General features: G+C 36.6%; 1 protein-coding gene across 5 annotated transcripts in view; it reads left to right on the forward strand.

Annotated features, from left to right (window-relative positions):
- TSC22D1 (TSC22 domain family member 1) overlaps nucleotides 1-24,506 on the forward strand; it is a 115,620-nt gene that overhangs the window by 13,194 nt on the left and 77,920 nt on the right. Inside the window, exons 2-3 of one of the 5 annotated variants that reach the window (XR_001299571.2) lie at nucleotides 16,079-16,248; nucleotides 17,156-18,897. The exons of 2 other annotated variants lie outside the window; for them this stretch is intronic. Coding sequence is in view for 1 of the 3 variants with exons in the window: in XM_013980546.2 (XP_013836000.1) it covers nucleotides 16,079-16,166 (88 nt within the window). In the remaining 2 variants the exon portion in view is untranslated. Of the gene's footprint in view, nucleotides 1-16,078; nucleotides 18,898-24,506 lie in introns of those variants that run through there. 2 more of the 5 variants (XR_001299570.2, XM_013980546.2) reach the window with 2 other exon arrangements.

The following is a 24,506-nucleotide window of genomic DNA, read 5'->3' on the forward strand; positions in this document are numbered from 1 at the left end:
GTTAAACCTGACGGCCTGGCTCAAAAACATGTTTGTGTTGACTGGGGAGATTTACTGTGCCTTGATTTTATTAAGGACTAACTTTAGGTGGTAGTGAATGATACTGCCTTTTCTCATCCACTAAGCCATAGAGGGCACGCTTGGGCTTCATGTGGATAAGACTGATGAAATTGCCCCTTATTTTCCCAGGCATCCTGGATGATTTTTTTTAACGAGTTCACTACTCAGGTCGAGGATACCCCGTGTACCTGTCCTGATACCCTGTGCACATGCCTAGGTATTCTGTTTTTGAGTAAATTGTAGACAGATGGATTGATTATAAACTTGCTTGTTGTTGATGAGACTTCATTCTCTCCCAGCTCACCTCGTGATCTAGTTTCTTTGGGTTATTAGGCTTTCTGAGTGTATGGTCCTCACATGGCAGCAAACAGCATATTGACTAGTTAGGAACATGTCAACATACAATTGAAATAATGTCTAGCATTACATTTTTTGCTGTTACATGGCTGTGATATATATCTAGTGGTGATAGTAAGAAAACCTTACTCTTGGATGATGTGGGGGGGAGGTTTTAACAAAATGATTTGAAATGGGTTGTCTTCTTGAATCATAGCAATGTTAAAGTTGATGGAATGCTTTTGTTCAGTTTTTTTGTTTGCTTGTTTTTTGTCCATTTAGGGCCGCACCTGAAGCATATGGAGGTTCCCAGGCTAGGGGTCTAATCGGAGCTACAGCTGCCGGCCTACACCACAGCCACAGCAAATGCAGGATCCGAGCCATGTATGCCTACACCGCAGCTCACGGCAACGCCGGATTCTTAACCCACTGAGCAAAGCCAGGGATCAAGCCTGCAACCTCATGGTTCCTAGTCGGATTCGTTTCTGCCTCGCCACTACGGGAGCTCCTTGTTCAGTTTTCATAGAGGAAGAAACTGAGCCTTGGGTTCATTTGTTCAGTCAGTAAATATTGAGCTCCTAGTACGTATTACATACTGTTTTTAGCTTGTTCATGGACAGACTCTACACTAGCTTGGTATTAATAGTAGTAGTAATAGTTGTAGGAGTAGTTGAAAATTACAGTACTTGTTATATGCAAGTTCTCAGCACCTTAACATGTATCAATTTATTTAATTCTCAGAACAACCTTCTGAGGAGTGAGTACCATTATTATTCCTATTTCGCAGGTCAGGAGATTGAGGAGTAGAATGATTCAGTAACCTGTTCAAGGTCACAGCTAGTACATGGAAGCCGGGATTTAAACCCAGGCTGTCTGGGCCTGGAGTTTGTGCTCTTAGTGACGTCTGTGCTCTGCTCTCTCTGTAGCCTATGATCAGAATCACGGGGTTCCGACTGTTGTTGCCTCCGTCAGCTTGAATGCATTGGAGGGCCCTGGGAGCTGCAGATATTTCTTACTTCACGATATCCTCAGATACTCTCGTTTTGATGTTGGAAGCTTGGGTGGGGAATGCTACTCTTGTTCTTGTAACTCCAGAAGATAAGCTCCTGGAGAGCAAGGATAGTACCCATCTGTTTTAGCCCATATTCCCCCTGCGTGCAGTAGAACCTGACTCATAGTATGTTCTGAAATTTGTTGAATAAGTGAGTTCAGACCTGTGGCAGGAACACCCCCCCCCCAAAAAAAACCCAAACAACCATTTAGGGTAGGGATGTAATTATTGCCAAATACTTTGCCATCCTGTTGCCATTACTGCCTAACTGTTTTGATAGATAGGAGTAAGCTTCAGTTCTTCTCAGATACGCTACTGTACCTGTTATCTTGAATTCCTGTCTCCCCCTCCCTGGCCACTCAGATGGAGGTGTATTTATGGAGTAGGTTTTAGGTGTAAATCATTGTATTTGGAATAGTGTGGGCAAAGGTGTGATCTGAGACGGTTCTTGTTCTCAAGCAGCGAATGGGGAAATTAGAAGTGCTAAATAACAGTTTTAAACAACATGAAATAGGAAATCAAACAGAGTCAGCAATTTAGAGCTGGAAATCTTGGTCACATTCAACCTCTGGCTCATAGGAAGAGGAACAAGTTCAGAGAGGCCGCGTGAATCTCTGACATGGCCCTCCAAGAGGCCTTCTAGACTGGAGCTAGCCTCCAAAAAGAGGTCGGAAATGGCATTGAGAGTTCACAGATGGGATAGAATTGACCTTTGATAGGTTAGGGAAAGCAGTGTTTTGAACTGACTTTTCAGAAGTCTTGAACTGAAGGAGAATGTTTCAGGCAGGAGCATGTTAATGGGAGGAACTAAGGAAGTTTTCCAGGCCTCCGTAAGGCAGCATTTGGACTTTCAATAGTGTAGGTTTGTCTAAGGAGAAGATAAGAAGTGATGGGACTGGGGAGTGATTTTGTGCTCACCACTTAGCACTAAGTGAGGACCAAGCAAAATCAGTATAAAAGGAATCTGTAATTTGTTTTTGTTTGGCCGCACCTGTGTCATGCTGAAGTTCTCAGGCCAGGTATCAAGCCAGAACCACAGCAATGACAACACCGGATCCTTAACTGCTAGGCCACCAGACAACTCCCGGGCATCTGTAGTTTGGATTAGAGTGGGGGTATACCTAGAAGCACAAAGGATGAGTTAGGAAATTACGGTTTTCTGTTATTTGTTAATGAATGAAAGAAAGAGATTTAGTGAGAGTAGTGATTTCCATTGTAAAATGACTCGGCATAGGAATCCTTAGGTTAGCAAATTTCTCAATTTGTATAAAAATCTTGTATTCACTTTCCTAGCTTTTTCTCCCTCGAAGCAATCAATGTTTCAGTTCTCATTTTGAAAGAGAAAAAAAAAAAAAAAATTGCCAGAAAAGCTGTCATCTATAGCTGCAGTTTTAAAGGTCTGAAGGCTAAGTGGTTATAACCTTCAGGTAGGATTTTTGGCACTTCATTGTTTTCGTAGGATTTATCTGTGTCTATAATCCAAAGCAGATGTGTCCCAAATATATTTAGTAGTGCAAAGAAATCTAAGTGAATGTGAACTAAATATAAATACTTAGAAGTGGTTCTTCATGTGAGTAATGGTAGGTGCTTGCTCTGCGTTCTAACCAGACTCCATTGCCCATGTTCTCCAGGCAGGGCTTCCTCTCCCCTCAGCATTCCTAGGTCTCCACCCAAAGGGATGTGGTATCAATTTCTCTCAACAAAGAAAAAGGATTCTGAAGCATGGTAAGGTGACATCAGGGAAATAGCAAGTTACAGCAAGGTAGGAAAACCCCAAAGAAATATAGTACAGTCTTAAATATTCACCTTTTGAAAGTTAATATATTTGTTTGTTTGTTTTGGCTGCACTGGTGGCATATTCATCAGCAATTTCACTAAAAATACAAATCATTAATATTACTTAAATCTTAGTATCTATTAGGGACTTTTAATTTTACTACTGAAAATATTCTCTGTAATTTCTGCCTGTAGAGGTCCAGCTTTTATTTATAACACATTATAAACCCATCACAGAATAATCTTACCAGCCTGTAAGCTACGAAAATATGAAGCACTTGTCTTATTTTAGAATGAGAAAAAAAGCAACATGGAGTAAGTAGCATAGTGATTTGTGGATGGTGAAATGATACAAGGGAGACAGATACAGTTAAAAATACTATCTCTTTATACTTATGCAGAGCTCAGTAATTAATACCAATAAGAATTTATTCAGGTCCATGCTTCTTTAAAATGATACACAAAACAGCAGTTCCTGCTGTGGTGCTGTGGGTTAAGGATCTGGCGTTGCCGCAGCTGTGGCTGGAATTTGATCCCTGGTCCAGGAGCTTTCATATGCAACCCATGGATGAGGAGGGCCCACAGTACTACTGCAAATTTGGTATCTGTGAGTGGTCCTGGGACCAATTTCCCAGGGAATGCTGAGGAATGACTATAATTAAGCATTTTGGAGGTTGCCATGGTCCACTGATAAGTACAAGAGGCAATAGCTAACAACTATAAGAAAGCGGTCCTGGGAGCTCCTGTTGTGGCTCAGTGGGTTAAAAACCTGACTAGTATCCATGAGGGTGCAGGTTTGATCCCTGATTCAGTGGGTTAAGGATCCGACATTGCTGTAGGTTGCAGACCTCGGTACCTGCATTACTGTGGTTGTGGCATAGGCTGGCAGCTTTGGAACTCTCATATGCTGCAGGTGTGGCCCTGAGAAGCAAAAAATAAAAATAAAAGAGCAGTTCTTAGCCTAGGAGTATGGAGTCCTTTTGGCCCTGTACACCCCGTGGGTTCCTCGTTAGAGAGTGGTACGGAGACTGATGTTCCTAATGGCGATCCTTTCTGTCTTAATTTAGTTATTTTTTCCTTAAGACATTTGAAAGCGTTTTCTACTCAAAATGATTAAATTTTCCAAGTTTTTGCTAAAGAAGAAACTTTTAATTTAGAAAATTTCCTTAAGTGGAATCCAATTTCTGAATAATAAATTGATAAAGAGATAGTTTTATGACTTGAGTATGTCAGTAAATCAGATTGGTATCCTTCCATTGGTCTCAGTGAGCTTTAAATGTAAATTGTTGATATTTAGGGTATTTTTTTTTGTTTCACGTGATCAAATTATATCACAGTCCTTTTTAAAGTAGAACACTCATTTTAATCAGTTGAATCATAATAGCACATTGTGACTCAGATCTTAATTTTATGTAGTTATAGCTTATATTCACATCGAATAATTCTATCAAATCTTTGGAATAAGAAAATGCTAATTTACTTGAACATTTTTATATTAAGTTGAAAACGGTATTTACCTATTTTTGCTCATCAATCTGGAAGGGGGAGTGTATTTTTTTTAATGTAAGACAATTGCATTAGTTATCCTTTTAACACAAAGAGTTTATAGTAAAGCTGCTTTCCTTCATTTTTTTATTATATTTTTCCTAATTTGTTTACAAACCAACATTGGACCTATGAAAGAAGCAGTTGGAAATTTTTTGAATTGCAGTTAACAGCAAAGACTTAAAGGATATAATAGCCTAATTTATCGTTTAATAGTAATGTAGTATAAAATCTTATTGACACGCTCCATAATTTCACTTTCTGCTAATATAAAATAGCCAAAAGCTGTTGAAAGCCAGTAATTTTCACATCTTATAGAGTTCTAGACATTTGACTTACTGGTATGCCTTTAACAGCCTGAATTTGCCATTCTTCCCAACCCATGAGGCAGTCACTTTGAAGAGAGAATGTTTTAAAAGTGAGGTTACCTTTGTGAAATTGACAGGCTGAAAGAGACCCACTTTGGGTTTTTTCTTTATATAAAGGTTTAGTTATGTTTCCAGTTATATTCAGATTCTTAATCCATGAGGCTCCACCAGTAGCTTCAGTTAGCTTATTAAGAAATTGATCCAATATGTAGAAACAGAAACAAGTGGACACATGGGCCTAACAGAAACCAAGTTGTGCTGTATTTGAGCTTATAAATGCCAAAAGAGGCGAATGGGGGGAAGCAGCAGAGATATGGAAAGGTAATAGAAGATCATTTTACTTTAGGGAATGGAAGGGAAAGAGGAGGATCTGATGGTAGTGGATAATTTATTAAGTAATTTTGTTGCCTGCATCTGTAAATCTAGTTATATTAAGTATTATGGAAGAATTATCTAGTTAAAACAGTAGTCTGTTAGCCTAGAAGCTTTTGACAGTATTTCTCTTCTGTCTTGGTATTGTGGTCATTTCTTTATGTTAGAGATATTTATTAAATGCTTGCTAAGTATGTTAACACTGAGCATAGGTACTAAGGATGCAAAGGAAAACGTCATGGTTTTGGTCTTCAAAAATGTTGTCTAGTACCCGGATGAAATATCTGCAAGATCTTGATAGAAGTTCTGAATTATCCCAAATTGTTACACTTCGTTATTCTGTGTATGGTGTGCATGATAATTTTTTTATTTCCAAAAGTCGATTAATCTAGACCGTAGACTAATGAGCATGGAGCATAATGAGGTAGAGTTTAATGAGCATTAGCCTTGGCATCCGATCAGGTATCCAATCTTGTTTATGCTGCCTCTTCGCTGGATAACCTTTGTGAATGTTCCTGTCAGACCAATTTCCTTACCTGTTAAACAGGAGTAATAGCTACCCTTGCACTGTTGCTGGGAGGATTAAAAGAGATAAAGTGTGTAACACACCTAGCTCAGTACTTCGTTGTGTAAATGGTAATTTGGCTATTATTGTGCCAAATAAGAATGAGTCCTTTCTTAAGTACTGTAAATTAACTTTAAAAGCTTGCCTACATGTTGTGAGACTTTCTCCATACTCTAGCCTTGAAAACCAGGGATTCTGTGCCTTTGTAACATTTTTGATGTAGCCTTTCTCACCTAGGGCTCCCTAAGAAAATTAATCCCTGTAGGAAAAGAGTGATTACTCTCAGTTTACTTAAGCATAGTGAATCTCTAGCATTACCATTCTAGATGCCTAAGAGAAAAGTGAATTTATTACATGTAATGGAAGCATCAGGGATTAATTCTTTGGCTAACTCTCAGGGTGCTAATACTATGTCTGACTATTTGAGAAATGCTTCAGCATTCTGAAAGTTAGGGAAATTAAAGTTGTTACAACGCACACTTTCTTTTTTCTTAATGGGGGCAGGAAATATGTAGAAGGCATGTAGTGTCATGTAGCCGTTTGTTGATACTCCGAAATGGAACCATTAGTCTAGTCAAATGATTCCTAAACTTTTTCTTTGTGAAGATTGTTTAAGACAGGCATGATGCCCTGCAGACCATCTGTTCTATACCGAGTCCCATATGGGTCTCAAGATTTATCTCCTTAGAATGAATGGAATCAGTTTATTTTAATAAGGTAATGAGCCAGTACCTGGCTTTTACATTTTGAAGACTCATTGCACTAGATTTTGAAACTTAGTATAAATGTTTCAAAACTAGTGTTTTTGGAATATTATTTCTTCCAAGTGAAAAAAAAAATTAGTTCTAGAGCCCAGGAATTTTGGGGAATGCTTTTTATTTTATATCTATATCTATACCTATGTATCTTGGAATATATCTTGGAGACTGACATTGCATTTGAGTTTATTAAAGACTGAGGAATTCTGCAGAAGGGAGATCATTTTATTTAGTGGCTCCAATTCTTTTGACCATATAGCATCTGTTGATGTCCTATAGACCCAGTGTTTTCTGGAACACACTTTGGGAAAGGTTGATCTGCTTCATTTCATGTATGAGAAATATACTAGGTCATTTGGTTAAGTGATGGCAGCCTTCAACTGGAGTCCATTTCTACATTTATTATTCTGCTGTAACAGTTTTTCTTTATGTTCTACCATCCTATTTTCTGTAAGTATTTGATTTATTTTAGAAGTAAAAGTGTAGTTGTTGTCATGTGAGAGTATATACCAAGCGAACCATCTGGCAGAAGTTGAAGAGCATATTTTGAGAAGTACAGCACTGACATATTCGCAGCCTCATTTAGTTGGCTCTGTCACTGGGAAGGGTTTGCAGACCTTAGGGATGGACTTCAGAGTTTGTTCTGTGCTTTGCTTACTGTTCAGATAGAACCTTTTACTAACTTCTGTTTTTCTTATGTTTTAGAGTTAAAGCTTGACATTGCTCCCAAAGTAAAGGAGCCAGTTGAACATTCTCATCTCATTTATCTGTTTCCTAAGTTACACTGTGGAATAAGAAAGGAGTACAAAAGGGGATGCCAGATTCCGAGGAGAAAAATTGACAGTCTTTTGAGGTCTGAAAGATTTATCAGGAGGGTGAAAAGAATGGTTATTGGAGATGTCCCTGACAGTATATTGGTAGACTAAGGTATTTTTGGCTCTTTTGGGAATGCCTTTGAAGATAGATTGCCATGAAACTGCAGGAAGTCAGAATTTCTAAAGCATTTGGCAGTATCAGAGTTGATTCAGGATTTGAAAGAAGAATGGAAAGAAGTGTTTTTCCTACTCAGAAGTCCTCTAATCTGGTATTCTGAGTAAAATTTAGGGAGTGAAAAAATGTACGTAAGTTTCATTTTGTACTGGAGATATACCCGCATTTGTTTTCTCACTTGCTAAATTGAAAACTTGAGGAGCATTGGCGTTTTCAAGGACCTCATTACAATTTTATTGATCGCCCATACAGTGTTAACTAAGCCACACGCATCTCATGTCAAATCGTATTTCTTAAATTGTTGGTTTGACGGCAGTAATGTTCTTTTCCCTTCATACCTTTTCGCCATTTTCTTTTCGGCAATATTTCAAGACCGGTTTTGTGACTATAAAAATCTCATTCATAAAATGTTTGGAAGGTAGAATTGGTGATGAAAGCTAATACCAGGATTAAAGCTTTTTCTCGAGGATTTAAATTGAGTGTAATTTTTTTGGTTTGTAGTCTCATTACTATGTAGAAATTAACAGCCTGAGGAGTCCTTGCCAAATGCAGCCTTTCTTAATTTCTGATGGTTTGCTGACGTGGGCCCTAAAGTTCAGGGTACCCTTTCTCTAAGACTGATGGATGTGTTGGCCTTAGGGCTTTCTTTTTGTCACTGCAGGCTCAGTGTCCAGACAAGTTATATAGAATAGATTAAAGGTGTCATTTGTAATTAGTTATCTGTCCTGTCTTTTAAAAATCCTACCCCACTTTATTGATAAGGAATTTGAAAGCAACCTGTTCTTATATAAAGCGTGGAGTGCTTCTAATATCATACTCATTGATTTGAGCATATTGATTTTTTTATTAGACTCAAGTTGGGGTGGGGAAGGGAGTGACCTTTCTTTGATCTTGCCTTTATATACAGAAGAATTTGAGTAGATATACTGTAGGCTATCTGTAAATTTTTAAAATATTTTGAAACTTACGACAACTACAACATAATATATACTCTGTAACACACTAAAGTCTGTTCTCTGGGTAGCAGAATTATACTCTGATTCAGAAAATAAAATCCAGGAGTTCCTGTCCTGGCTCAGTGGTTAATGAGTCTGACTAGCATCAGCTGAGGATGCAGGTTTTGATCCCTGGCCTCGCTCAATGGGTTAAGGGTCCGGCGCTGCCTTGAGCTGCAGTGTAGGTCGAACCCCACGTTGCTGTGGCTGTGGCTGTGGTGTAAGCCCGTGGCTGTGGTGTAAGCCTGTAGCTGTAGCTCCGACTGGACCCCTAGCCTGGGAACCTCCATATGCCACGGGTGCAGCCCTAAAAAGAAAGAAAAAAAAAAAAGAATAAAATACAGCTTGTTATTACGAGGTAATTATTTTAATCATGCTCATAATAGAAATGACTTAGATTTGTAGATATAATGTTGAAAGTACACTGAGATTCATTCAACTCTGAAATTTTTTATCCTGTGTATTTGTTAGACAGGTTAATAGATACCTGTGACATGTAAACTAGAAATTAAAATTCTGCATCTTGCTTTTTTCAGGTACTTAAAAGGTGAGAGGAGTTTCTGATTACCATTTCAACAGACTTCTAGGTATAGGCTTTTCAGGTTCCATAGAAACATGTGTTCCTAGATTAATTGCGTTGCTGATACTGAGTTTTGCTAAACTTTATTTCTAAGTTTTCTTGCCTTGTCAAACTTTCCTGGGTTGATAGAAATGGCGAAGCAAATAACTCATCAACCCATCTATGTTTAAATGAAATTGAAGGACAGAATTTCAGAATTCTACTTAGAACATTTATTTAAGTGTTTGATCGTATACTAAGTATTTTAAAAGAAAACATTTGTTAAAATAATATGATTTGGAAAAGTATAGAATTAGTTGAAAATCATCTTGGGGACAAACTGATTTTCAGTTTCCTGCTTCACAGCTTACTAGGTGTGTGATCTTAGGCAAGTTTAGTATTTTGTGTCTTGCTTTCCTTATCAGTGAGATGGTGGTGATTATATTATATATGTCATAGAGTTATTGTGAGGATTGAGTGAGACAGTATATATAGAATGCATGATACGTTACTTGCTATATTCTAAGCTCTCAATGAGTGTTAAAAAAAGACAAAGGTTGTGACTATTGTAACTGATTTTCATAAGTGAAGGTATATAATTTGGGAGTTTTATAATTTGATTTTTACCAAAAATGTAGGAGGGATATTTATGGCACTATATTTCTTATGGAGATTTTTAAAGAAAATGAGCAGAAATTTTTATTCTTTCTATTTTTATAATGCAGGATTAAAATTCAATTTGAAGACTTTATTTTGTATCCACTTTTATTATATGCTTGCTTTAGTCTAAAGGTAATTTCCACACTAGTTTAATGTAAACATAATTCAGCTTTTCTGTTTGTAGCGAGATTTTTTTTTTTGATCTCTCATACTTCTGAATCAAAGTTCTCTGTATAGAGAACTATTTACCAAAGAAATTAAAAAGCATAAGCAAGACTATCCCATCTGATTACTTTCAAAACATAATGTCATTTCTATTAGGATTACTTTTTTAAAAGAAAGATTGGAGCGAACTTTATATTTCAACTTTATTTTAAAGTAAATTTACACTTAACAAAAAGTTACAAAAATTAGTATGTAGAGTTCCTATATACCTTCACCCAGCTTTTCCTAATGTTCATAGAACAAATGTAGAAATCAAGAATTAATATTACTAGTAACCCGTCTGTAAGCTGTATTTGGATTTTGACCATTGTCTGTTAAATGACCTTTGTTGGTCCAGGATCCTATCGAGAATTTCACAGTGTACTTAATTGTCATGTTTCTTTAGTTTCCTTCCATCTGGGATGGTTCTTCATTCTTTCTTTGCCTTTTGGGACCATGACACTTTTGAAAAGTACTAGTTAGTTAAAATATCCCTTAATTTGTGTGTCTGTGGTTTTTCTCATGATCAGATTGAGAATTATACAGTTTTGGCAAAGATACCATGAGGTGATGTTATGTCCTTCTCAGTACTTTCTATCAGGAGGTACATGATTTCGATTTGTCCCACTACTGTTGGTGATCCAAGATCATTTGGTTAAGGAGGTATCTGCCAGGTCTTACAGTGTTAATTTACTTTTTTGCCTTTGTATATAAATGTCTTACAGGGAGGTACTTTGAGTCTATGTAAATATTGTTTCTCGTCATACTTCCATTAATTTTAACATCCATCGGTGATTCTTCCTTGATCAAAACCTTTTAAATTTACTTCTTTAACATATTTTTGTTGTCGATATGATATTTTTTGTCATGTATCGATAAACACAAAGGAGTTAATGTAAAGGCAGCCTAGTTCATAAAAGAAAATTTTTTTAGTGGTCTTTTGTATTCATCTTTTACTGAATGCACTCATTGCAAGTGTAGTACAACACAAGATCCTGGCATAAAAATGTGGTAGAAAGTTGATCCTCCCCCTACCCCATACGGTGTCTGTACTTTAATATATGCTGGCCTCAATTATAAGAACAAAGCCAAACATCTCACACTAGCAGAATAAACAGGCGAAGAAGATGCTAGAGAGGTAAAAGCAATGGGCTGGGTTAATTATGAAAAGAATTTGCCGGGGTGATTTAGAGGTTTTTTTAAAATTACTTTCACTAAGGCCTTCTTCTTTTCTTTCTTTTCATTCAGAGAATGTCATGGTAAATCTAAATATTTGTGTTCACTCGTCTTGACCCTGAAGTTGCCTGTTAGAGGCAGCTTGACTCTAAAATTGACTTTTTTATAGTCAATATATATTTTTATGGTTGTCTTTTATCCTTTATTCTGTAGTATGTTAACTTCTTTAAAAATGTATTGTGCACTTCTTTTCTGAAATCTGTTTTACTTCCTCATTGTGTAGTCAGTGGAACATAAAGACATAATTGGGTTAAGCTGTTTACTTCTTTTCTATCTGTTAACGAATACTTGGCATTTAAACCTAGCGGAGTAACTTGAATCCTATAACATTTTGAGATAGTATCTTTTCCAAAAGGATGAAGAGAAACTATTGATAAATCTTGGAATTTGGTTAGATGTTGATATCTTGAAGCAATCTAATAATTAGGGCTCTTCATTCTCATTACAACTTTCTTCTCCTTTAGGTAATCGCTTTCCATATTATGCATTCCTTAAAGTTGTGAGCTTTCTTCCTTATTTTGGTGTTTATAAGGCATATCTCATTTAACAGTATATCCAGGGCTGTAGTTTAGATAAAAACCTTCTTTTCCTCCAGAGTCAGTGCAGTACCACAGCTAACTAATTTTAAGGAAGCTGGCCTTTGTTTGCTTTTTGGCAAGATGTCTCACTTTTTAAAATTGGAAAATTGAAATTGGATGTTCTGGCAGTATCCATTTGTTTTCTTACTAATTTTACGGCTGGAAAAGAACATTAGGAAATCTATGATGGCTGTTATGGGTGTTGTAGTTTAGCTAAAATTTGTATCATCTCAGGATACTATCTTTGACGTTGGGGCTGACCATACTTAGAAATCCTAGAAGCTGATGACCCCTCCAGAAGAGATTCCATCAAGCTAATACTTTCAATAGTTTTAATTTAATTTAGGGTAAGAAACTCTAGATATCAGCCACTTGCAAAAATTCTCCTTTTCTTGTGTTTTGTTTCTTGGCCAGGAGACTTCATTTATTTGTGAAACATTTACTGAATGTATTTAACTCAGTGTGCAGTCTAGGGGCTGGAGATCCAAAGACTGCTTCTCTTAAAGATGTTCTTTTGTTTTCTTCTTAATGCCAGCTGGAACTGTCTGGACACTTGGTGGAACTTGTGAGAAATTCTTCTTCTTTTTAGAAGTGCCTTAGAGACAGTAAGAGTGAATGATAACAGATGACTAGGAAAAAGATATTAGAGTACTTGGCTCCCAGTTAGAGTCAGGTGTCTTGCCTTAGGAATAATATGTAAATCTCTAAATTAGTAAGTTTGACTTAGGTCTCCCATAACACAAGTGAATAGAAATCGCAATCTTTCTAAAAATGCATAAGCTTCTATTTCATTGCTTGAAAATGATTCAGTGTAGCTTTCCCTCTTTTGTTAATATTAGAAATGCTTAAAACTAATAAACAGTATATCCTCATTTAATCATTTAGTATTGGGAACAAATAGTCTAGTTTGCACATTTCAGGAGAATTTCTCAGTGGAATTTATAAAATACTTAGACTGTTTCTTATTTGAATATAACTAGATTTTCAGTACAGACTTTTAGGTATCCAAAGTGTTAAAATGGTAGATTAATAGACACCTTGTTTGAGTTCCTTTGTGGCACTTCAGCATTGCTGATTGGGTTAGCTTTGCTTTGAAATTTATTCTTTAGTGGTTGAAATGCAAACCCTGCAATGAACTGGTTTCTTTTTTCCTTTTGAATATCACCTAGAAGAGTGCTGTCTATTAAAATAGAATTAGGTTAGGTCCTACTGTGTCATTCTTATGAGTCTCCATCAGTAGTAGTCTTGCAAAAGGTTGTTCTTTCTTGTTTGAGTAAGGATCTCATTCTGCTTGTGAAAGTGCTGCCTTTACATTTTCTGTAAGTGATATATTATTGCATTCACAGTCATTAACTCCCGGAGCAAGAGATACAGCCTTCCTCAATGATTCGGAATAATTTCTATTTATGGAAATCTGTTTGTTAATTCGTTTTTGAGGATGAATATGTTGAATCCACAAGTTTAGGTATACTTCAGGCAAAATAATATGATTTGGGAAAAGTTTTCAAGTGGATCTGTTTCTCCAGCCAACTTGTGTATTTAATTTATCCTGTAACTAGAGAATTTGCTTTTTTAAAAATCTCACTTTCTTGCATTTTTAATTTATATATTCTGTGGAGTCTGCTAAATAAATCAAAGGTTTGGAGCTCCTACTAGAAAAATTGTAGGCTTGACCATTATTAATCTGAGCAAGATACAATTTCTTGGGAGTTGTTTTTCATTTTCAAAGTGAAGTGGGCTTGTAAACCTAAATTACCAGGAGTATTATCGGGTCCAAAATGAATGCTCCCCTTTTGCCTGTATTTTCAACCAGATATATTGTTAAGTACTGATTAGTATTCAAGAAATGAAGAACTGGGAAATTTGGAAAGTCCTACCTTGTTTATAGCTTTTGAATAGATTTTTTTACTGTATCTTAAAGTAGTTAGGTTTTACCTAGATTTCCTTCATTTGGGAATCTTTAAATTTGCATGGTTTATAGTGAAATATTAGACATGAAAAAGAATGATTTGTTAAGGAAATTGATTAGAAGAGGCTAGAGGATGACTGTTTAATAATTTCAAAAGCACTTTTGTAGTACCTGTTTCCACTGTATGGGTCCACGGAAAACAAAAGGGCCCTGATGTATCAATTTTGAGCCTTTCTCATCTGTTCAAGAGCCACCCCTTAAGAATGTAGCTGGAATACTTTGCTAATCTATTTGGGATTTTTGGACTCTTGGAAATACCTGGTTAGATTGCATTTCTTGAGACATTCAGTATCCAGATCTTTTTTGTGCTCCTTTCCTTTTGTCATCCCTCATGTTCCTCCCCAATGTGGTTCTACCATGAAGTACTGGGTTTGCAGCTAAAAAAATAGCCTCTTCAAAACCGACTTGAGGACTTAAAATCTATTGGAAACTTTTAATGAAAAATGGCTGCCATGTGGGTTCCTAAAGCGCTTTTGTAGTTAGTTATTTGTTACCTCTGGTTAGATGGCAGTTTCACCCCCTCGACTTCCTTTAGATTTCTTTTTTCATTTCTGTAAATGTTGGAAATTACAGATTTGGTGGTTAAATTTGTAGGTTTTCTTTTCTTAGCCCAAACTGTTTTCATTTCTCACTTGTACAGAATTGAATACATTCCGAAAGTACAGAAGGGTTTTTAAGTTCATTCTTTCATCTTCAGGCTGAAAAAAAAACCAAACCAAATCAATAATGGCGTCTAACTGTTGTTAGGTAATGGAATAACCATTCCTTTTCAGCTGTTGGCATGTTTCCACACTGGCAGAGCCAGGCGGAAGTGAAGGCATTAAAACACTAACTTTGGTTGGTTGCTACCTTCTTAGTGCTGAGACTCTAACCTTTGTTGGTTGATTGATAGCGAACAAGAGAGCACAGCCCTCGTTCCGCTAACAGGTAAGGAACCCTTGCGATGACCAGTTGGTGTGAGAGAGAGATTATTTGACTGCATTTTTTTCCTTAATTGATCCCCAGATGTGAACATGTCCCTGAAATCAGACTGCCCCTGTTCCATACAGCAGGAATATGCAGCACCTATTTAGAATAAGATCTGAAATTTAATAGGGATGTATCACTCTGTACCACAAAGTATAATTGATCTGTTTTCCACTGTTACAATTTATCCTGCAGTCCCTATAACTGTAAATACATATCTGCCTATCTTTTTCTCCTTTCAGCTTTTCCTTGATCAGATGCTATGTGCTTTGACCTTCCTTCTCTTATTTACCTTATTTCTATAATAAAGAAAACTGTTTTCCAGTATCTTTATCATCTGTTATTTGGGTATATATCTTTTTGCTTTAATTTCTGCACTGTAGCCGTTAATGATTATTTCCTGGTCTTTCTTGACCCCAAACCAAATGATCATGCATTTGAAAAAGATTTTTAGTTATGTATTGCCTATGTCCACTATTCTGCCCTCCCACTTTTAAACATGAGCGCTTGAAGAATAAGTCTTTTTCAGTGACAGTGGTCATAGCTTGATAAAATTCAGGGTTAGCTTTGTATTGCTGTTAATATGGGACTGTAGTCTGATTAATTCTTTAAATTACTGAAGACTTAAAAACCGAGAACAAATCCAGCTTTTCAGGCAATTTCCGAGGTTTATAGTATTCCTGTTAATATGCTTGATTATTCTGTTTCAAGTTTCAATCCATCGTCTTCTCTTTGACAAAAGAATTAACTGGGACTCCTCCTTTGATATATCTGAGGTTGAGTGCCTTTCCCTTAGTTACGATCTTGTTTCTAGTCCTAATTTATCATTTTTTTGATTTGGTCTTCCACTTGGAGTTGAGTGGTTTGTCACAGAGTGTGTTATGGCTCAGACCAAGATAGGTCCCTTCCTAATAGTTACTGAGGAATTAATCCTTTGTGGTGACAGACTTCTAAAATTCAAATTAAGAAGGCACTAAAGAAAGAATGCCCAAGGGTAGCTCCTTTTTATCCTGAGGATAAGTCATTACAAGCTCAAATGACCAGAGAATGTAATTTCTTAATAAGAATTTTTTCTTAAATCTATATTCAGCTCTCTATTTCAGTGCTTCTCTCCTACCAGAGGTGCAAGGAGTGATCCTAGAGCCACAGATACAGCCAAGACCACGGAGAGCTTTTGACGTCAGGGGTCCACTTTCTCCACTGAACCCTTGGAGGCAGAATATCCAGCTTCTGGAGAGAGTGGGAAAGGATAATAAACAAGTGGGTGCTTTCCATTATTTACTTGGGTTTATTTATAGAGTGGAGTGTCCTTCCATTGGCCATTTAATTCTGCTGTTAAACTCCTGAGGTTCATCTAAGAACCAAGTAGGGCTGCCATCTGTTTGTTTTTCTAAGAATGCTCACCAGTGCCCATTCAGAAAATACTTAAAATTTACTTAATTTTCTCTCCAGATAATTAAAGCAATGGATGATTTGGCGGGGCACTTGACTTGGTGAATGCCTGTGTGGTCCACAGGGATTTTTAACAAGGAAATATTTATTTGCCCATTTTAGCCTTTACTGGTTATTTGTGGACTTCTAAGTGCTCTTTGATATTCCAGTATTTAAGAAGTTGCTTTATTTCGTCTTTGGGCAAGCTGGACATCTGGATTCTCCTAATTTACACAGTCTGATGTCGGATGTCCAGGTGTTATCCTACCCTGTTAGTGAGAACTTTTTGGTCTTTTTTTCCTACCTCAAACTTTAGGACTTCATATTAAGTAGATCTTTACCAAGATGCAATGATAGTACCGTTATGGTTTTACTGTCAAATCTAGGCTTCATTCTTTAATAAGAAACTATTAATGCATATAAGTTTCAGGATATAGTACCCCTGGAAGCTATGTGAATTATACTCACAAGTAGTTTTCCAGTCCCTAGGAATGATGTTACTTGTGGCAAAAGAGCCTTGTCCTAGATGTCCCCCCATGGCATTAAGATGGTTTTCTCTTAGTTTCTTTGATGCCAAGGGTAGGATTTGATTCCAGGAAGTTCTTATCATCGACAGTGGGTAGAACGTGAACTTGGTGCCTTTGGCAAGTTTTCATTTTTTCCTTGGTGGATTCCTTCTGTGACTCCAGGTATCTTGATAATGGGAGACCGGTTTATTTGTTCTCTAATTGCCCAGATTTCTTTCAACTGGTAAACATCATACTTCAGCAAAAGGAACTCTTCTAGCAGAGCCTTCATGGATGATATCTGTCACACATGCAGCAGCTGCACTTTGGAAGGCAGTGGTGAACGGAGCCACGCACTATGTCTAGAAGACACAAGGATGAGAGAGCCACCTGATCTTGTCATTTATAAACGTTAAGATTTACTCTGGTGTACTCTTGGTCTGAAAATGGAAGGGCTCAAATAATGACATAATTTTTTCAGAGTGAAATTATTCATGGCCATGAAAATATTCCTTTCTATTCAGAAGACTGAAATAGGGGAAGCATGAGAGACTCCTTTCTTTAAAAAGCAGCTCTCTGTTCCACGTAAAAGATTTGTGGGATTGAAAATCACCTGAATGAAGCAGGCAGACTTTTTATTTTTTAGTAGCCTAGGAGATTCAGAAAACCTAATGAAGCTGTCTTGTGAACTAGTAAATAAAGGGGGAACTTCTGAATTATTCCCCAGTTAGTCTAAATATTGGGGTGCACTCTTTTGGCTTATCTTTTTCTAGTCTTGAGCCTTATTCTTATTTGTCAAACCAACGAAGATTCCAGGGTAGATGTAGAGATGCCTTCTGAGTTCAGTCTTCTAAAGTAGTAAATACCTGTTAAACTTGAAGTGTTGTTCTGCATTGCAGGCATGCTAAAGTGGAATGATACTGAAACAAAGAGGTATTTTATATGTAGGGCAAGGGCAATTAGTAGTATTAGAATAAGCCTCTGGGTATGAGTTAGTGTTTGCAGGTAGTTATCCAAACTATTGATTAATTGATGAATGTAGTGATCACAGTGTTTTACTTCTCTCTGGTATCTAAGAACTGGTCAGTCAAAAGCTATTAAAAGAAGGTTTTAAAAGTTACCTGATGCTGCCAGTTTGTTTTATTTGGTATAAATTTTAAGAGTAGAAATTCTGGAGTTGATAATACAGAAGCATCTAAATGTTTTAGGAATCTTTTAGAAACCACATTTGCTAGGTTATAACCTGGCTTTTGGTCTTTCTTGGCTATCTATGAGACCTGCTTTTCCCTCATTAATTATAAATAAATTTTTGTATGTATGATATTTAAAAGTATGTTTAAAAGATCAATTTGAACGGAAATTTCCCTAGAGACCTCTGAATTCCCATACACAATTAGTTTCTTATGCCTGATTTATTTTTGTTAAATGTTAATGAGATAGTTCTTACAAACACATACAAATTAAAAAATAACTACGCAACATTTTGAAAAGAACTCAGGGAACTGAACGTGAGATTTGCTCAGAAATTAAGTTAGTTGAATTCTTTGAACCACAGTACAAACCATTTTATGGCCTGTGAGATTATTAGCCTTTTGTTTCATCTTTGAAGATGAAAAGTGATTTAATCTCTTAATCCCATTAATCTCATGCTTCAATTAAATTTTAGCTCTGTTCCTTAAAGTGTGCAAAAGAAATGTAAGTGCATTTCTATTCACGTCATGCCACTAAAAGCTATTTAAAAGTGAAATTTTATGTATATTAATGTGAACTGATTTGTTTAACTTTTATTTTGATACATTTTTCTTTCAGATTTTTTAATATCTCTTGTCACAATATGCAATCCTATATTTTTCAGTGTTTATTTATGAATATTAATATGAGCTATTTTTTTCTAGTATGGCTATTTGTATAATATTTGTATTATGTGATCATTTGAAAAACTAATAAATATCTTCTCCATGAAAAAAATGCACTTACTGATAAATGGCTTATTTTTGTTTCAGGAGTAGAAAATGAAAACTACAACAGTATTAAGTGTATTTAATTGTATGTGTCTTCCTCTAAATATTGCTGAATATATATCCTCTTCTTGTCTACCTTAACCATTTTTTGAGAAAAAAAAAATTCTATAATGTTGAATTTGGGTCATTAAAATGATTCTTCATTGGGTCACGCAATGCCAAGTGTATGAAATAGGTGATCTGTTTAGTCTATTTTTGCATTTTCCTGATTAGCTTTATCTTAGCTTTATTTCCAGAATTGAAAATTTTAAGGTGCCATTTTTATATGTCAATTTTGCAAACCATTAAAACTCTTGATATTGTAAATATCAGGAATACTATGGTCAAATCTTTTAAAGTGAGATTTTGAGAAACATAACACCTTACAAAATAGCATACAAAAGACCATTATTCTACCCAGAAAAAAGATCACTTGAAAATAATGGCCGATGGGAGAACTACCCAACTCATAATAGGAGAAGAAAATATTTTATATTTTAATGTTCTGCCTTGAACAAATAATTGTGGTGGGAGAAATCTTGACTTAAGAGTGTCTTGCTCTTAACCTTATCAAGACAACAAGGAAAAGGATTCCATTTGGTTCCAATGATTCTTATCTTTCTCTCTACATAAACCTAATCAAAGCTACTGGAACAATTTGCCTTTTCTGTGCAGAGTCTCTTAGAAGCAGAGGACTTCCCTTTTGATTTGAAAGAAAACTCATAAGAAGCAGACTCCTAAAATTAAAAATAAACACGATGGGGTCCTACACAAGAAATAAAAGTTTAATTAATGACAACTTATGGATTAAAATGAAGTAATTCGGCTCCCTAAAGAAATTATACTCTGAAAAAAGAATTATGAAAGGAAATTACGATTTAGAGTTACTACTAATTTGGAGGGGTGGGAAAGGAGCTAAAATTCTTGGCTTAGTCTGGTAAGTTTGGAAAAGATGAGTAAAGATTCTGTGGACAAAATTTGGTTTTTAGAGATAAAACTATGGAAAGGTTTATAGACATATTCCCATGGGAGATGGAAGACTATATTTTATTTGAATCCACCCCAAAATTTAAGCCTTAACCATAGGTGTATAGAAGGGTGGGGTGGGAAGGGTTAAATAAAAATCTTGTACTGGAGATTTCAAACATACTATAATAATAGTGGTGGAATGAGTGTTTTAAATAATTTTGGAGTTCCCTTCATGGCTCAGTGGTTAACGAACTGATTAGGATCCATGAGGATGCGGTTCGATCCCTGGCCTCGCTCGGTGGGTTGGGGATCCAGTGTTGAGCTGTGGTGTAGGTTGCAGACAAGGCTTGGATCTCGTGTTGCTGTGGCTGTGGCATAGGCTGGCAGCTGTAGCTCTGATTCGACCCCTAGCCTGGGAACTTCCATATGCCGCAGGAAAAAGGAAAAAAAAAAATTAAATTACATTATACAGACTTTTACCTACACCATCAATAGCATCAAAATAAAAACATTGCAGAATGTTGAACATAATTTACCTCTATATCTTTGAGGTGTAAAAACATAAGCTTATTGTTTTACTGTAATTTATGGGGCTAGCTATAGTATACAGTTTTGTTCTTTAGTGAGGAAACAGTTTTTTTGTTTTTTTTTTAATAGCTTCTGTTTAAAACAAGGCAAATGTCACATAAGCATTGTGACTGCAAAGTACTGACCTTACAGCCTCTTGTAAATATGTGCACAGATCTTATTTTATTTTGCTGTATTCCAACAGATGAGCAAAATGTCAGTGCTTAGATGTCCTAAGCTGTTTCTTGCTTTCTTTTTTATTCAGGTATTTTAATTTCCCATTTAAAAAACTCACTTAGTCTTAAAATGGGAAAGTTTCCTGTTTCCAAAAATAAGCACATAGGCACTGTCTAACGTTTTTTTCCACTAAATGGACTAAGGTAATTTGATCACTGCTGTAAAAATGTTAGAGAACTTTGAAGTGTGCCTCGGAGTTTTCAGGAATTATGATCAAAGGGATTTCTACTCAAGAGGTAAGGTATGGCATAGGTAGCAAAATGTTCAACCTGTGTTCAGTGTAATGTCTGATGATGAACTGTAACAGATAGCTTGGATTTTCAGACAAATGTAGAATTAGGAAAATGATTTTTCTTAAAAATCTTCCAGAAGAGAGCAATGGATCAAGCACAGATTTGGTTTTGTATGACTTTGAAGTGCATTCAGAAACATAGATCCACAGCCATCGTCCCCTTTTTGGTATTTGGCCTGCTGTGCAGAGCTTCCAAGGCATCTCCTATCCTTGTTCTCAGTGTTTATGATTCATGTTTCGTTTCGTATTTCTTAGGCCTAGAGCACTCTTTAACATACTGGACTTGACATGGAAAGTCAGGTACATATTCCTTTAGATTATTGCCTGGCTTCACATTTGCTGTGTATGCCTGTTTTGCTTAAGTGATAGCTAGAATTTAGAAAACAGCTGTCCTGAGTAATTTTAACTTTGAGAAATTAATTTGAGTTTTATAAACATTTACTTACACTGTTAACTCAGGGGAACCTGTTATATGAAAGGTTAATAAATAATATTGTTGGCTGGTATATAAAGTCATTCAGACCAGAAAATTATACTGTTAGTCTCTAAGGTATACTAAGTAGGTTCAAAGAACCCAGTGTCAGCATAATATTTAGTTTATTAGGAAACAAAGGAAAATGTAATATTCAGTAAAGATGAGCTAGAAAAATGATTTAGGATTTTCTTTCCCCCTAGAATTAAACTCCTAGTATAATTTACTCAATGGATGGCAATGTAGAAAACACAATAATCTTCCATCCTGTCTTTTAAATTCTGTTTTTATAATAACACCAGCTAATGGTCATCTGGCTCTTACATAAAGTAATTTGCTACCTATTCCACTTTTGCTTTTATGTAGAGCAAATGATGATGTTGCTGTGAACTAGTGATAGGAGGCACAGCTATCGGTGAGGTAGCCGATTCCATGTTCAGGATGCTCTGATGGGAAGAAGTTGGTCCAGACTGTGCTTCCAGGTAATTTTTTATTTGAAAATTACCGTAGACATTAGGTCAGCGCCCTCATTTTATAGTAAGATTATATCCAGGCATAGCACATATTTCTAATATCACACAATTGATAAATAGAAAGCCTGTAGGATTTAACTCTCTAGACTGCAAGCTCAGACATCTATGCTTACCTGTCTGTCAGTGGCTCATCATGTTAGTCTAGGATCTGGCCAACATAGAGCAAGCCTGACTCCCTTCAAATATGATAGCCTTCAGGTATTTTAAGATGGCCATTTTGCTTTTTGAATTCCAAGTGCAAGTTTTGGTTTTTTTTTCCTTACAGGTTAATGAGCACACCTCCATTTTCTTACTCTTATTCGTGTAGCATGGTTTTTAAATCCTTAAGACTTTTGTAGATCTCTGAACATGCTTCAGTTTATTATTTTTTCTTAATGTGTGACTGAACCAATGCAGTAGAGGTGTGCCCAGCATGTGTTTGGCCCTGCAATACTCATACCACTTGGTTTATCCTTATATATTTATTCAGTCAGGTGCTTCATTTTATGAGATGCTCTTGGACAAAAGAGTTACACAGTGACATGCAAAATCTTTTTTTTTTTTAAATTAGGCTAGTTTGTGCACAGGCTGATGTGCACAGTTCAGTGGAAAAGAGAAGAATTGACTCAAGTTAATAGCTAAGACCTTGAGGAAGCAAAGCACAATCTTTATTTCAATTATTGCTTAATTGACTCATGTAACTCGAGATTTTATATTTAAATGACTTGTGTAATGTAAAACGTTATTTTTCAGGTTGTCCTTAGTAATTTAAGGGGAACCAGACCCACTGGAGCTAAACTGTTGACAAGGGACTGACATTGAGAAGAAAATGAACTTTTGTTCAGTAACTCCATCTAAAAATAGAAACAAAAGGCAAGGCTTCAGTGGAAAAGTTTGAGACATGCCCCAGACGGCTGGCAATGGTGGAGAAGCGGCCTGCCCTGGAAGTCTGAGAGTGTGGCCGAAATCTTAACACAACCATCTTAGGCTGCCTCTTGAAATCTAGTGCAAAGACTCCTATAGCAGCGTTGTCTTGGTATAACAGAGTTTTCAGTTGCCAATAGTGGGCTTTTTTACCCCCCAAAATTTTAAATCGTGCTCCAGTAAGAACAAAGGTGTTTATTTAATGGTTGCACGTACCTTCAGGGTATGAGTAGCTCAGAAACTCTGGATTGAGAATAGGATATGTCCTACCTTACCTGAGTTAGAAAGAATTTTGGGACGAGTGAGGGAGAAAGAACAACCATATACATGCCTACTTTGTGCAGCTTTTGTTTGGTGCTTAACATATTTATCTAATTTAGTTCAGTTGACCTGTGAGAAAGGTAATTTTTTATTTTACGCACAAAGATGCTGATATCAGAAGTTACAAAAACCTGCCCAAGGGCAGGCACATAATCAATAAGCAACAAAAATGGCATTTGAAAGACGGTTTGTCAAAATCTAAAAAAATTTATTCTAGTATTGATTGTCAAACATCTTTGCCAAAAAGAATGCATATTCTCGGGAAAATTTCATGTAGAATCTCAGTGTTTAAAATAGATAAAAAGAATATTTTACTTAGTAGGTCTTTCTTAAATTGACTCTTTTAAAGAGTCATTTACGTTTTACAGAAAAACTAACCAGAAAGTACAGGGTTCCTCCCCCCTTCCCATAGTTTGCTCTAATGTTGACATCGTGCAAGGTGTGTTTATTACAATCAGTGCACTAATAGTGATATCGTTATTAGTTGAAATCCATAGTCTACATGAGGGCCCACTCACGTCACATAGTCCTGTGGGTTTTGCCGTTACATAATGTCATGTATCATAACAATTACAGCCTCATGCAGAATAGTTCGACCAGCTTACACATGGTGTTCTACCTATGTTCATCTTCCCTGCTTTCTCCATTCCTGGCAATCGCAGGTCTCTTTCTGTCTCTCTAGTGTTGCCTTTAACATTTTCAGACTGGCTTCTTTCACTTGGCAATATATGGTATCTTTTTTTGACCTGATAGCATATTTCTCTTTATCACCTATTCCATCATCTAGGCCCATCATCTAGGTTTCTTTATCCATTCATCTTTGAAGGCCATTTTGTCACTTCCAGTGCCCCCGTGGCATATGGAGGTTCCCAGGCTAGGGGTCCAGTCGGAGCTGTAGCTGCCGGCCTATACCACAGCCACAGCAACGTGGCATCTGAGCCATGTCTGCGACCTACACTGCACCACAGCTCACAGCAACACTGGATCCTTAACCTGCTGAGTGAGGCCAGGGATCGAACAGCAACCTCATAGTTCCTAGTCAGATTCGTTTCTGCTGTGCCACAATGGGAACTCCCTGTGTGTAGGTTTTTGAGGACAGAAGTTTTTAGCTCATTTGGAAAAATAGCTAGTAATGCCATTGCTGGATGTTACAATAAGCCTATGCGTAGCTTTGTAAGAAACCGGCCAACTGTCTTCCAAAGTGGCTGTACCATTCTGCCTTCCCACCAGCAGTGCACCAGAGTTCCTGTTCTACATCCTTGCCAGCACATGATGGTGTTGGTGTTT

The sequence above is a fragment of the Sus scrofa genome, chromosome 11, assembly GCF_000003025.6.
Source record: "Sus scrofa isolate TJ Tabasco breed Duroc chromosome 11, Sscrofa11.1, whole genome shotgun sequence".
Lineage (NCBI taxonomy): Eukaryota > Metazoa > Chordata > Mammalia > Artiodactyla > Suidae > Sus > Sus scrofa.